The sequence below is a fragment of the Triticum dicoccoides genome, chromosome 7A (genome assembly GCF_002162155.2).
Source record: "Triticum dicoccoides isolate Atlit2015 ecotype Zavitan chromosome 7A, WEW_v2.0, whole genome shotgun sequence".
NCBI lineage: Eukaryota > Viridiplantae > Streptophyta > Magnoliopsida > Poales > Poaceae > Triticum > Triticum dicoccoides.
The window spans coordinates 713,587,471-713,600,863 of NC_041392.1; the positions used below are offsets into that span (position 1 = coordinate 713,587,471).

The window sequence follows — 13,393 nt, forward strand, 5'->3', positions numbered from 1 at the left end:
GGGACGCTTCATCCTCCTACCTCTAATTTTATTAGTCCACCTAGCACATTACGTAAAACACGTAAGTTTTGTTACGTAGGTGTAGCATTACTCTTTTACACTAGATTATTTTGTTTGGAGAGGGTTATCCTTCGATTTGCATCGATAAAAACATCAATTAATAATGGTGATGTTTTACGCCTCAAAACGTTAAATGTGAGCGAAGCACATATATTGTTGGATGGTTGGGAGGACAGTAGTTCAAGTCCTGGTGCTCGCATTTTCATCGATTTATTTTAGGATTTTCGGCGATGCGTGTTCACTAAGAGGAGACGTTTCCATCGACTGCGGGACATGAGTGTACTCACGTATATATGAGCACATGTGATTGTAATGCGTTCTAGAAAAAATATTAAATGTGAGATTATTTGAAAAATGCTGAATAAAAAGAAAGAAATTAATAGGACGAGAAGGGGAATGAATAGTCGCCTGGCTCGAGCCCATCAGCCACCGCACCGTCTCGCTTTGCAAAGTTCCCATGGAGTTGAGATCGGGGCGTCGCCTCCATTCCTCGCGGCAGCGGCTAGGTCAACCAGGCGGCGACGGCGGCGGCGGCCTGGACCTCATCAGCGCCCTCCCCGACGACCTGCTCCTCCTCGTCCTCGCCCGCCTCCCCTGCACCGGCGCCTCCGCGCACACCGGGGTCCTCTCCCGCCGGTGGCGCGACCTCTGGCCCCATCTTCGCCGGATCATCTTCCGTGGTATCCCATTCGACTCGATCGAACCGGCGCTCGACCGCGTTTCTCCCGTGGTTTCCCTCCTGGAAATCCGCGCCCGCGCGTCAACTCGCCGCTGGTCGACTGACCGGGTCGACACTGCCCGCGTGAACTCACTGCTGCGCGCCGCCGCAAGGGTGGAGCCGGAGGAGCTCATCTTCAGTCTCTCGTCGGCCTTCATCTGCGATTCCCCAGTCGTCGATCTGCCCTGCTTCAACCGGGCCACTTCCATCCAGCTCTGCCTTTTGTCCGCCATACGCGTGCCGGCCGGCGTCGAGTTTCCGGCGCTGGAGACGCTGTACCTGGCGTGCCGCATTGACGCCCTCGACCCCATGCTCTCCAGCTGCCCGCGCCTGCGCACGCTCTATCTCAGCAGCACTGAGTTGAAGGGAGACTACCTGAGGGTCAACTCGGCGTCATTACTAGAGCTTGTCGTGGACAGCAGATTGACACGCAATGTCAACATTATTGCCCCCCTGCTTAAGCAGTTGACCATGTCCTTCAACGCCTCGAAGCTCAGCAGCATCTCCATCTTGGCATTAATGATGGAGAAGGTCTCTTGGAAATGCTGCTATATGAATGGGTCTATTAGGGCATCTCCAGCCGCGCCCCCAAGAAGGCCCCCCAAGCGTTTTTTTGTCCGCCGGCGTTAAAAAATCGGCCCAGTCGCGCTCCCAAGAGCCCAGTTTTCGCCGGCTCGGGTCGAAATTGGCGCCGGCAGACCCAACCCGAACTCGGCGCGCTGGGGGTCGCTCGGTGGCGCCGGGTGAATCGTTTTTGGCGCGAAGAGCCGCGGGCCCGCCGCGTCAGCGACTCTACTCTCTTCTTGCTCCTTCGTCGTTCTCATCGCCTCGTTTCCCGCGGCGAATCAATGCCAAAGCTGCCGCGCCGGTCAGCCTCCATTGATGCCTCACGGGCGGCGCAATGAAGGCTGGGCGACGCGTCCCTCGGCCGCCACGCAATCACGCACGCGTAACGCGTCGGCCAAGCCTACCGCGCGGCGTCTCCGCCTATAAAAGCCGACTGCAAGCGCGCCGGAGAGACTTACCCCGATCATCCACCGACGACGCGCTCATTTCTCCCCCTTTCCTCCTCTCGCCGTCACCAGTTGAGAAAGCATGGCCGAGCGTTTCCCAGGCGACGGCGCGGTGGCGAACGGATTCGGGCGCCGTCATCTGCACGAGGACGAGGCTCGCCTCCTTTTTGAGGCCGAGTACCCGGTCCCGCCGGACATGCGGGTGCCCGGGGTGTGGGGGATCAGCGCCGGTGCCCCCGGTACCCACCGGCGCGGCGCGGCGTGCGGAGATCGCACGCATCCGCTCGTCCCTGCCGCGTGCGGCGAGGGAGGGGTCCCGGTACGTCCCCGACATCTCAATCTGGGAGCCGTACTTCCGCCTCCGGCACGACGAGCAGCTCGAGGACACCAATGGCGTCGTGCCCTCCGGCAGGTTCAACGCCGGCGACCGGCGTCGGTGGTGGGGCATGCCCGGGCGCACGTTGGAGTCCATCCTCGAGTACATCGAGGGCGGCAACACGCCGCGCCTCGAGTACCCCGCTCCCCCGTCCTTCTCACGCCGCCGGGGAAGCTCCTGGACGCCGAGGCGCATGGAGACTGGGGTGTCCTCCTCCTCGTCCGGCGGCTCTCCCTGCCTCCACCTTCGCCCCGTCAAGCCAGAGCCCCAGGACACGCCTGTCAGCGCGCGTACCCGCAGCTCCGGCGCCCTCGTCGAGCCCAAGGTGGAGTCCAGCCTCCCCCCGAAGTACGAGGAGATAGCCCGGCAGGGCTTCTCCGACGAGGACGCCATGCGGTGGTCACGCGACGACTACCTGCGCGAGGAGATGATCCGGCAGCGCCGGGCCCTGGAGGAGATCACCGCCCGCAAACGTGGGCGCGAGGACGAGGACGGTGTCGTTGTCCTCGATAGCGATGACGACGACGCCCCCGGACCGTCCAACCCGCCGCGCCAACCGGGGGAGGGATGCAGCAGGGACGGCGGAGGCGTAGGCGGGGGTGACGACGACGACGACGACGGTGACTACACGCGGTTCTACAGCCTCCTCGGCATGTAGAACCACGTGGGCGGGCGGCGAGGGAGACGGTGGGGGTAGCCCGCGGTAGTTTTTTTCTTTTTTTTTTGTAAAATATGTTTAAATTTGAACGAACTCGCCCGTGTTTGCGTTGTGTTTGCGCCAAATTTAAACATTTTAAAAACCCGTGGGGGGCCGCGACTGGGGGGCATCACGCCCCCAGTGCGCGGTTTAGCGCCGGTGCGCCTTCAGGGGGCGATTTCTTGCCCCTCCTGAGAGACCAACGGCTGAAGATGCCCTTACATATGGTCTTTGGCTACTTGAGCAGGTGACGCTACAGACGGCAGAGAGACAAGGACAGCTCCCCTCGCTGCATGTTCGTGCCCACTGCGTGCGTCCCCTCTCCTGCTCAATTTATCGCAAGCTTTGAATAAACAAAATTTTGTGAGTGATATATATCTCCTGCCAAATTGTTTTTCAGGACTTTTCTGTTTATCAGGATGAGGCAGATAACTTTAAGCAGGAGATAGAGAAGCATTTGGTTGCTGCCTTCTCTGTTTTGGAACTAAATCTCACGACAGAGGGGCATGTTTTTGGGTCATTGGTATTTGAGCTCTTTGGGATAGATCGAATTCGTACTGATGTGTGGAGGCTTAAGGTTGTCCTATCAAGAAAGGTAATTCTCATCTCTGATCAACAATACATTGTGTAGTAATTGACATTTATTTTTGGTTTTAGATCGAGGAAGGATGCCTACCAGATTATTGTCCTTGCGAGGCCACAGATTGGAGATCCCAAACTATCTCCTTGACTGCTCTCGAAGAAGTGGAGATCAATGGCTTCGAAGGAGAGGATCATGACTTTGATTTTTTGAAACTGATAGTCAGATGTGCCCCATTGCTTAATAGAATGATTGTGAAGTTGTCACGCGAGGCCTCCACAAATAATGATGTGTGCGCAAAGATATACAACATGTTCGGGGCGTATTCTTCGGTGGAATGTTGTGTTTATCATAGCTCTGGTGAGTATATGTTTGGCATGTATGATTAGCGTGCTCATACTTGGAACAGAGTTATAATTGTTAATCCTTGAAAGATTTGTTGAATATGTGGCATTGGCATGCCAATTATAGAGTTTGTGCCTGTATCCCAATTATTAGCTAAGTCAAAATGCTATATTTCTGCCAAAATTATGATCCAACATCCTCATATTTTTATAGAAATAGATGCTAAATGGTAGAATGGGTGATAAGAAAGTTTCAATATTTTTACGCGGGCTTACTTTTGCGTTTTGCTATCTTATTTAATATTGACACCCTTCTTTTCGCATATGTAAGATTTTGTAAGTTAGCTGGATAGAGTTTAACTTGAAATACTGATTTGTACCAAAGCCCAAGGTGAAAGAAAGAGCAACACATGTTACATGTTACTATTTTAGACATACATATATGATAGGACACTTACATTCTTATTCAGTGACTGTTACTCCCTCGCTGAACCCACACATCACACTTCTTTTAGCTAATTGACTCACAGTGACAGTCGACACACAGACCGACACATGAACACACTCCCATTCACTCACACAACCGACCATTATATGTAGCTGAAAATTCAAGAACGACACCATACATGTCAAGCAACTGACGAGTGCATGATAATGATCACAACTCACAAGGACACAGTAAACCGGTGGGTGAACTAACCGTAGCCCCCTCCTCCAAACACAGATTTAGATGGAGAGAGGGAGACCTGGAAGAAAGGCGTAGCCTTCCCTTGCCGATAAGACTTGCCTTTTTTCTTCTGCATCACTGAAGCACCCCTGCTCACATGCCAGCCTCCGGTGCACCCGGAAGAAGGCACGGCAAGCATGCTTCTGGAGATTCACACTGCTGAGAGCATGACCAGGTAGCAGCAGCGTGCTCCACACTGCTTCTTCTTCTTCCTCTTCTTCCTCAACATCATTCACGGAGAGCGAGCTCTCTGTTTACTGTTTAGTTAGTAGGAAGCCAGAGCAATATTGATTTTCCCTTGCCCTGCCGCCCACTTATATAGGCGTTTTCGTATCAACTACATCACCCAGGTCTCTGTTAGTGATTGGTCTGTTAGGAAATTGTTAATTTCTAGTGGGGAATTCTCTTCTTTGGCCATGCTGAGGATTCTAGCATATCTGCACCCACTTATCTTTAAGCCATTGGATTCTCGTGCTTTGGTTACTTTTTATGGGTGGTCATTATGGCCTTATCACTTTCTTAAGCGTAGGGGAGCTAGGTAGACTCCAATTAGGCATTATGTGAGTGGTGGCCTTGTCTGGCTATTGCATATCCTCTCAGGTACAATCAGTGGACACTTGTCCATCAATAACAGCACATTCGTACTTTTTTTGAGACGAATGTCAATGAATCACCTTCAGTTGTAGGCTGCAAGTGATTTTCTGTCTCCATCTGCAGTCTCACAGTAATATTATGGCTTGTCAGTTTGTCAAAATTGAAAGTAGTAGAGAGAAATAATTTGTTATCTTTTCCCTTGCAGATAAATTCACCTAACATCTTGTCTGCTAACAAGTTTTCTCGGCCATGAGAGGATTTCACATGAGCATGGCAAATAATCCACCTGAAACTGAGAACAATGGTCATATCACGGCCCCAGAAGATCCAGATATTATTTTATGTATGGAAGAAGGAAGAAAGCAGACGGCTCCTTATATGGTCTCTGCATGATTCATCAAGTGCAGTACAGCAACATAAAGCAAAGCAAAGTTAGAAAGAGTGGCACGCTTTTGGAAAGCACCATGGTCCGTTTGTGATCAGTCAGTTGAGCACGTCCCTGCTAGGAAGCCCCAAGCTGGAAAAGGAAACAGGAAATCAGCCGGGATCTGATTGTTTATTTATGGATCTTTGAACCTCTGATTGGGGTATCCACCATCGTCCAATGCGGGGCGTGGCGCGTGCTAAAAAACCGCGGAGGTGGCGTTTTCAGACGTTATGAAGATTCAATCACATTCCACATACCTGCCATTCTGAGCTTAAACCGAACTCTATCTGTTAATCTGAATCTGAAAGCGAGGCTTTCCACTAATCGATAGTTTTGTCTGGTTGCAATGATCCTATCACCACTAACCGCTTTCAACTTGCATCTTTTGTCTGCCTTTTTCCTCATGAGGGATATGCTATTTTATGCTACGTACTAGTAAAGAACAGATCATGGCCAGGTGATAAGACTTGGTGGACTGTAAGTGGTTTGTTTGCTCATCATCTCAACTTTAGTTCATACAAAGGTGAATTGCAGCTTTCTTATTTATCAGGAAAATGAGTGATGCTTGGTTATGTGATTTCCTTGAATTTTTCATGATTTAGACATGCATGCCTACCATCAACCGCATGCTTCTGATTCAATGAAGGAGAAATTAATACACAAAAAAGAGGAAATTGCTATGTCTTGACACAGTTACATTTCTAATTATGTTTGCATGCCTTTGTATTTCTATGTTTTTGAGTAATTATTATTCAGGCAGGAATTCTCTCCTCTTGATGATTGCCTCGAAAAAGAAAGAAAGAAAGAAAGAAGAGAAAGAAAGAAGAGAAAGAAAGAAGAGAAAGAAAGAAGAGAAATACCAGTTTGGCCCTAATGTTTCAGTGCATCCACCAGATAGGAAGGATGAATGTTCATGATTTATGGCATCTTATGTTGTTTTATGAAAGCTGCGAAGAAAAATAGTTGGCCCGAGGCGATGGAATCGCTGGATCTACAGTACTGCGGGCCTTTAGATTCTAAGTCAAAACTAAAATACAGGTTATCAACCATTGTAGTAAAAATCTCCCCGTGTGCAATGGAGGGCTTATGCTTTCGCAACATCGACACAATATTTTACATGGGTGTGCACATACGGGAACAAAAAATATCGCAGTATTTGAAACACCCTGTGCAGTACTTTTGTGTGTGCATACAACAGATCCCAAATGGATGCAGTAAAATTGCGTAGAAGAAAACATCATGTGTTGCAACTTACAGGACAAAAATTGCATCATGAATACAACATTTCTGGCACACATGCACCCATGATCGTCATAGCATGTTGCCTGGGTTTTGAAATAACTTATGCAACATCAAAACCTACAAAGTCACTAACCTTCATTTTTTTTGGAAAGTCAACCTCGCTGCTTGGATTCACCTGCGGCGGATTCGGCTACCCCAGAACCCATTCCCCTTAGTACATCGTTTCTTGGGGCTCAGCAAGCTAGGAAATCCTCAGATTCAAGCACCATCATGGTGGTTTGGAGTTGCTAAAATAAAATAAAAATTGCAAAGGGAACAGAACACACGGAGGACAATTATCTAAAAGAATTGGGTTTCATAGAATTTGTCGGCATGCACTTTCTCTCCACCTATCGGTGGTGCCACCTATTCTCATGCCCTCCGCCGGCTGCTACAAGGGGAGATTAGGGAACCTCGGATCAATCTGCTTGGGCCGTCTCCCGTAGGGTCTTCGAGTTCTTCGTCGCCGGTAAGGTTGGGTTAGTGGCAACAACGGGAATAATAGTTCATCAGCTTTCCCCACACTAATGTGCTTCATCAAAGTTGCGTCCACGAGTCGGTGGATAGTGTCAATAGTCTGGCATTTGGTTTGGCGTGATTAGCATGTATCCCCTGTGACGATGTCCTGTGTAGGAGAGATGGCGGTGTGTGATGTGTTTGTTCTCCGGTTTCATCACCATCCAGAAGCTCAGTCGGGGAACGCATGAGGTTTTTCTGCCCCTCCTCTGTGTGGCCAGAGCTGGGATTGTCTTCTGGCCCTTCTTGGTGCCAGCTTCCTTGGAACGACGATCTATCCAGATCACCGTCGCGGTGTCATCTGGTTTACATCGATGGTCATTGCTCCTACAAAATTCTAGGTTTCAACAATGTTGCTCCGGTAAGACGATGCCAAAGGCAACAAGGAACTTTACTCATGGTGAGACAGTGATGGATTGTTTAAGAAGTTTCATATTCTTATACAGAAGTTTTTTTTTTTGTAAGGATTAGTTTTATTGAATATATGACCTTGGGCCTTATTTGAAAGAAAAAGAAAACATGGGCATGTATCTCAGAGCTATTCTCCCTCTCCCGGCCACCCCCCCCCACCCCACACACACAAACCCGAAAGATGTTGCTTCCCAGATGCAGATATGTACCACCCAGAGGCACTCCTATCACACGGTCGCCTGTAGGGAGCTGCTGCTTGGCCGACCCAGTAACCCCGCACATGCTGACGTCACCCTTGTTTTTTCATTTTTTTTCTTCACATTTTTGTTTTTTTATTTGCTTTATTTTTGTATTGTTTATATTTTGAAATATTCAATATAAATATATATTTGAAAATTATATATTTTAAAAAATATTAAATTAAATTTTTGAAAAATATATAAATATATATATATTTTAATAATGTGTAGGGATTATTTGTGACATTTAAAAATATCATGTTTTTAAAAAAATGTACGTGAAAATTAAAAAATGTATATCCAAGTAAAAAAATAGTTGCATAATTAGAAAAATTGCACATTGTATTAAAAATGTATTGTGCTATTTTCAGTAAAATTGCATATATTGTACAAAACTGGTTGCGTGATCTAAAAAGATGTTTTGTATCATTAAAAATGTATCTGACAATTAAATAAAAATTCCGGTGATTCAAAAAATGTTCAGCACATTTAAAAAATGTTTTTACAATGTTAAAAAAACGTTCATTAATCTAATAAATGTTTATTTCCATTAATATGTATATTATGTTTTCAAAGAAATATTGTGTTTCCAAAAAATGTCCATGAAAATTTTGAAATGTTTATAGAATGTAAAAAAATGTACATTGTGTATTGGGATAATGTTACTATGTATTCAAAAAATGTTCAAAACATCTATTTAAAAAAATGTATACCACATATTTAATAAATGTCCAAAGTGTATCAAAAATGTTTCACGTGTGCACTTAAAAAAGTACATTGTGCACTGAGAAAAAAAGCTATGTGTTAAAAATATATTCAAAAAGACAAAGAAATAAGAAGAAACTAAAGAAAGCCGAAGAATACGAAGAAAACCAAGAAAGAAACAAAAAAAGTATAACAAAGAAAGAGAAAACCAAAGAAAATTAGTGAAAACAAAAAAAAGCATAATGAAGGAAGAAAGGAAAATCAATGGGGAAACAATGAAAACAATTAAAGGAAAACAGAAGAAAATGGAATACTGAGCAGGTCGCGGGAGCGAGTGACTACATTAATGGGCCGGCCCAATTCATTCGCCCGTCGGCTTGGTATGGGCGAGACATAGCCCTGGCAATGTTATGCGGTCTATCTAGATCACCATTGTCGGCATCTTTTGGTTTATATCAATGACTTGTCAGTCAGTGCTTCTACAAACTTCTAAGTTTCAAATGTTGCTCCAAAAAGATGAGGCCAAAGGCAACAACCAACTTTGCTCACGATGAGTCGGTGATAGATTGTTTAATAAGTTTCATATCCTTATATAGTTGTTTTTGTAACGAAATGCAAAGGTGAACATGCTTCCACATGAATAGTAAGTTTGAAAAATATACTAAGAAATATTTTAAAATTTTGAAATTTTGGGATATCAAACTTGGTCCACCATTTTACTCACCTGTGAAGCTCCGTGAATTAAACCTAGGCATTCGTCACGGCCGGGCTTTGAAAATCTCGCGGTAGCCACTTCCAATCGATGCAATAGCGCCTGCCCATGGGTCTCTTATATAGGCGAAGCTGCGCCTCTCACCAGCGCCCCTAGACGAGGTGGTACTAAACAAGCTAGCAACCAGCGTCGTTGTCTCATTGCCACTCTCATTTTCATGTGCTATCGTGCATGTAAAGCAGGATACAAATTGGGCTGCTTTGGAGGCCCAACTGGCCGAAATGTTATTCTTCTAGAGGGCTTGAGGCTGCTAGCTAGCCCACTCAGCAGTAATGTTGGGCTGCTGCTTAGCTTCTTATTAACATGTAAGGGCCTTACGAGGAGCGACCGAGAATAAATAAAAGTAGAGCAAAGATACATGCATCGCTACTAGCAGCCTTGGGTTGTTCTAAAGAAATTAATTACCAAGTATCTTCATCAAAACGTCCACACGTAATATAAAATAAAATTATATTTTTAATCGGGTGACCCATCGGGCGACCCATGGATAGAACATCATGCCCATACCCTACCCATGACTAATCGGGTTACCCATCGGGCTTACCCATGGGTGAATATGACGACCCATACCCTACCCATTCGGGTCGGGTGCCCATGGGCGCGGCCGCCCATGGGTCGGATTGCCGGGTTGACACATGAACAATGCATTTTCTTATTAAAATGATGATTTTTGAGTATTTAAAATACATATTATGCCTATATTTCTAATAAAATAATGATTTATACCATGTTCGGGCTTTCGAGCCGGGTGCCGAGCAGAAAAAACTGACCCCAAACCTGGTCCCGATGTTGGGCTGACCGGGCCGGGTTGTTCATGCCCGTGGTCTACCGCAAAGTATCGACATCCATAATATTCTTAGTGAAGAAAATACAATTCAAACCTCACTATCGTCGAACAGTGTTTTTTAATATAGCTTCGTGAACTTCATACGCTAATATATCGGTCGACTATGTATGTTAAAAAAATAATTCAGATGTATTTTTTACTGCTTTTTAGAATTTACTATTCGTTAAGGAATGCGTGCGGAAGCATGTTCATTAAATTTGCGTCTTTGTTTTTGTATAAGTATTAGTTTTATTGAATATATGACCTTGAGCGTTTTTTGAAAGAGAAAAATAAACCGCGGAGCCATTCTCCCTGTCCCGGCCCAACTCCCCGCAAGCCCGAAAGATGCCGCTTCCCCGCGTATCGCTCCTCCTCCTGCCGCCGCCGCCGCCGCCGCACGCCGGCGCGGCCGTCCTCCACCGTCTCCTTCGCGGCCTCTGCACAACGGAAGCGCCTCCCTCCCCCCTCTCCCCGTCCGAGCTCGACACCATCTCCGCGCTCATCCCGCGGCTCATCTCCGAGGGCCAGGTCCCCGCCGCCGGCCGCCTCCTCTCCGCGGCGCTCCTCCTGCCGGGCTCCCCGGAGCGCCTCCCGTTCCCCCCGCTCGCCGAGCACCTCGCCTCCCTGCCCACCCTCACCCCGGCCTTCGCCCTACTCACCGCGCTCCGCCACCACCCCGTCCGCCCCTCGCCGCTCCCGCTCGCCACCCCGCTCCTCGGCCACCTCCTCGCGATGCGCCGCGCCCGCGAGGCCGCCTCCGTGCTCCGCTGGCTCTGCCGCCCCGACTCCCCGCGCCGGCCCGACGCCGCCACCTACGGCATCGCCGTCGCCGGGTTCTGCAGGCTCGGGGACCCCAAGAGCGCGCTCGTCGCCCTCGGCGAGATGGCCTCCGACGGGGTTCCGCCCTCGCGGGAGCTGCAGGAGGCGGTGCGGGACGTGATGCTGCAGGACGCGAGGGTCGAGGAGGCGTGGGCGCTGGAGGAGGCTATGCGGCTGCCGGAGCCCAAGAAGACGGTGGAGATGGTCGACAAGCTTCTTGGAGCGTGGGAAGACTGACTGGCTGACTGACCACCGAGCCATTTTGGTGCTTCGCTGCTCTGGATCATGCAAAAGGCAGGTGAAATTTTCCAGAGATTGTACGATTTGTTTGCTTGATATGCAGTATCAATGTAGTGAGAAATCCCCCAAGTTAAAGTTAGTGTTAAGCACATACACTATATGCTTGGTGATTCAGATTGGATTGCTATGGTCTATGGATGCGAGCATAGATGTCAAGAGGAGCGTCTTGCCTATTCGAGTGTATTGAAGAAGCTTAATAATGATCACATGAGAAATATTTTCTGATGATGCCAAAGAACCAAAGTGTTTTTCTGTGCCAGGCGTCAGAATCCCTGATCTGTTGCTGTACAAGCTACTCCCTCGTTCCAAATTACTCGTCGCAAAAATGGATGTATCTAGAACTAAAATACATCTAGATACATCCATACCTGCGACAAGTAATTTGGAACGGAGGGAGTAGTTTTGTATTTATATAAGTTAGACACCTAATTAAGAGTTTCACATTTTGCACTAGCTGTCTGTACAATCCCCCTTTTTGTTTACCAGCCGTTCCAATAATCTTCGCTGAAACACTTGTCCTGCTGTTGATTTTTATCTTCTGCAGCCTCTTCTTTTTTTCTCGGATTTTTACATGGCTCAGACTAGTCTTCGACGCATCTCGTTCTGAGATGCAAAAAGAAAGACACATCTCGTTCTGGGTTCTTGAATCTTGAACCCAATGTACACATTTGGTCTTTCAGTTTCGTCACTACACCCTCGCAATTTCCTTTGATGTTATGCAGCCTGCAAACTCTTGTCTAGAAGAAGCTATCATGAGGTCTGGGTGTAAGAGCAATGTGCAGCAAGTTGTCGATGGAAGGACTGACAGCACCAAAGACGAGCTGAGTGACAGATGATGGGTTTGCTGCTTTGGAATTTGGCCGTGAAATGTCTCACGTTGTAAGTTGTTATGCATATGTCCACCTTCGTGATAATTATGGTTTCATGAGCAATGGCACAAGTGTTGTATGGTGAGATAGCTTGGTTGCTTGTGAGTTTCTGTTTACATACTTCACTATACTTTGCTTCTTCTGAAACTGGCAATCTGATTGTAGGTTATCTCATATTTACGTCAATGTAAAAAATGACATTGGTTCTTCATTTTGTGGCTCCTTGGAATTAATTAATTTGCATGACTGAAGAGAACCATGTGTTTTGAAACGGTCATAAATATATGTGTGATGCTGAATCATATTTGACTATGCTTGTGTCAACAGATCATGGCTCAGCTCACAAACCCACAAGTTCGGGGACGAGGATCCCCTGACATTGGCTAACCTGCCATTGAGACACTGACACATGGGTCCCACCAAGCGTGAGGCCCACTTGTCAGCGACCCAAAGGCAGGGTAAGGCAGGGTTAGCCACGTCAGAGGATCCGTGTCCCAAGTTCAGTCATGGGCATCAGCAGCAAATCAAAGAAAACTTTCAAGAAGCTCCACTCACTTTCTGATAATTACCTGTGTGGGACTAGGCGATGCTGGACCGCATACTAGTGTTGCACCGTTTACATGAAAAAGCTTCAACAAGCGATATAGAAAGCTTCAATTGGAGCATTGTGCAACCGGAAGAGTTGCAACCGTTGACATGAAAATCTTCAACCGTAGCTTGAAAAGCTTCAATCAGTGATATAGAAAGCTTCAACCGGCGATATAGAAAGCTTCAGCCGGCGGCTGCGCAACCGAAAAAAGCTGCAACCTTTGACATGAAAAGCTTCAACCGTATATTGAATAGCTTCAACCAAAGACCGGCGACAAAAAAAATGTAGCGACGAGCCGATGATGCACACGGCGATTTTTTGCACCCATGTGCTGCGACGGATGCTGGAATCGGCACCCTGTCATTGCCTCAACCGGCTACTGCGATGGCTTTACGACATAGTTTCTGTGGTGACGAATGGTAGGGATCGGCAGGCCGATTTTTTTAATGGGTCTGGCAACCCGATTTGCTGCATAGGGCGGACTAGTGGGCACCGGTGCTGCAACCGGTGAGCCGGCCATGCTTCAAGGT

General features: G+C 47.5%; 2 protein-coding genes across 3 annotated transcripts in view; both read left to right on the top strand.

The window, feature by feature from the left end:
- The window catches only part of LOC119331954, a 7,486-nt gene extending 1,483 nt beyond the window's left edge, over positions 1–6,003 (top strand). The window contains exons 4-7 of the mRNA XM_037605130.1: positions 3,112–3,174; positions 3,265–3,459; positions 3,522–3,804; positions 5,315–6,003. Of these exons, the coding sequence (XP_037461027.1) occupies positions 3,112–3,174; positions 3,265–3,459; positions 3,522–3,804; positions 5,315–5,328 (555 nt within the window). The 3' untranslated portion in view covers positions 5,329–6,003. The remainder of the gene's footprint in view (positions 1–3,111; positions 3,175–3,264; positions 3,460–3,521; positions 3,805–5,314) is intronic.
- Positions 6,004–10,594: 4,591 nt separating this feature from the next.
- Positions 10,595–12,530, top strand: LOC119331463. 2 transcript variants are annotated; one of them, XM_037604625.1, is made up of 2 exons: positions 10,595–11,403; positions 12,128–12,530. In XM_037604625.1, the coding sequence occupies exon 1, from the start codon at positions 10,632–10,634 to the stop codon at positions 11,340–11,342; it is 711 nt and encodes a 236-aa protein (XP_037460522.1). In that variant the 5' UTR covers positions 10,595–10,631; the 3' UTR covers positions 11,343–11,403; positions 12,128–12,530. The 2 variants fall into 2 exon arrangements, with proteins under 2 accessions (XP_037460522.1, XP_037460521.1); XM_037604624.1 differs by having other exon boundaries at positions 10,595–11,399.
- Positions 12,531–13,393: the final 863 nt, after the last annotated feature.

Coding starts and splice junctions, on each gene's coding strand:
- LOC119331463 (XM_037604625.1), top strand. CDS start 10,632: ATGCCGCTTCCCCGCGTATCGCTCCTCCTCCTGCCGCCGCCGCCGCCG.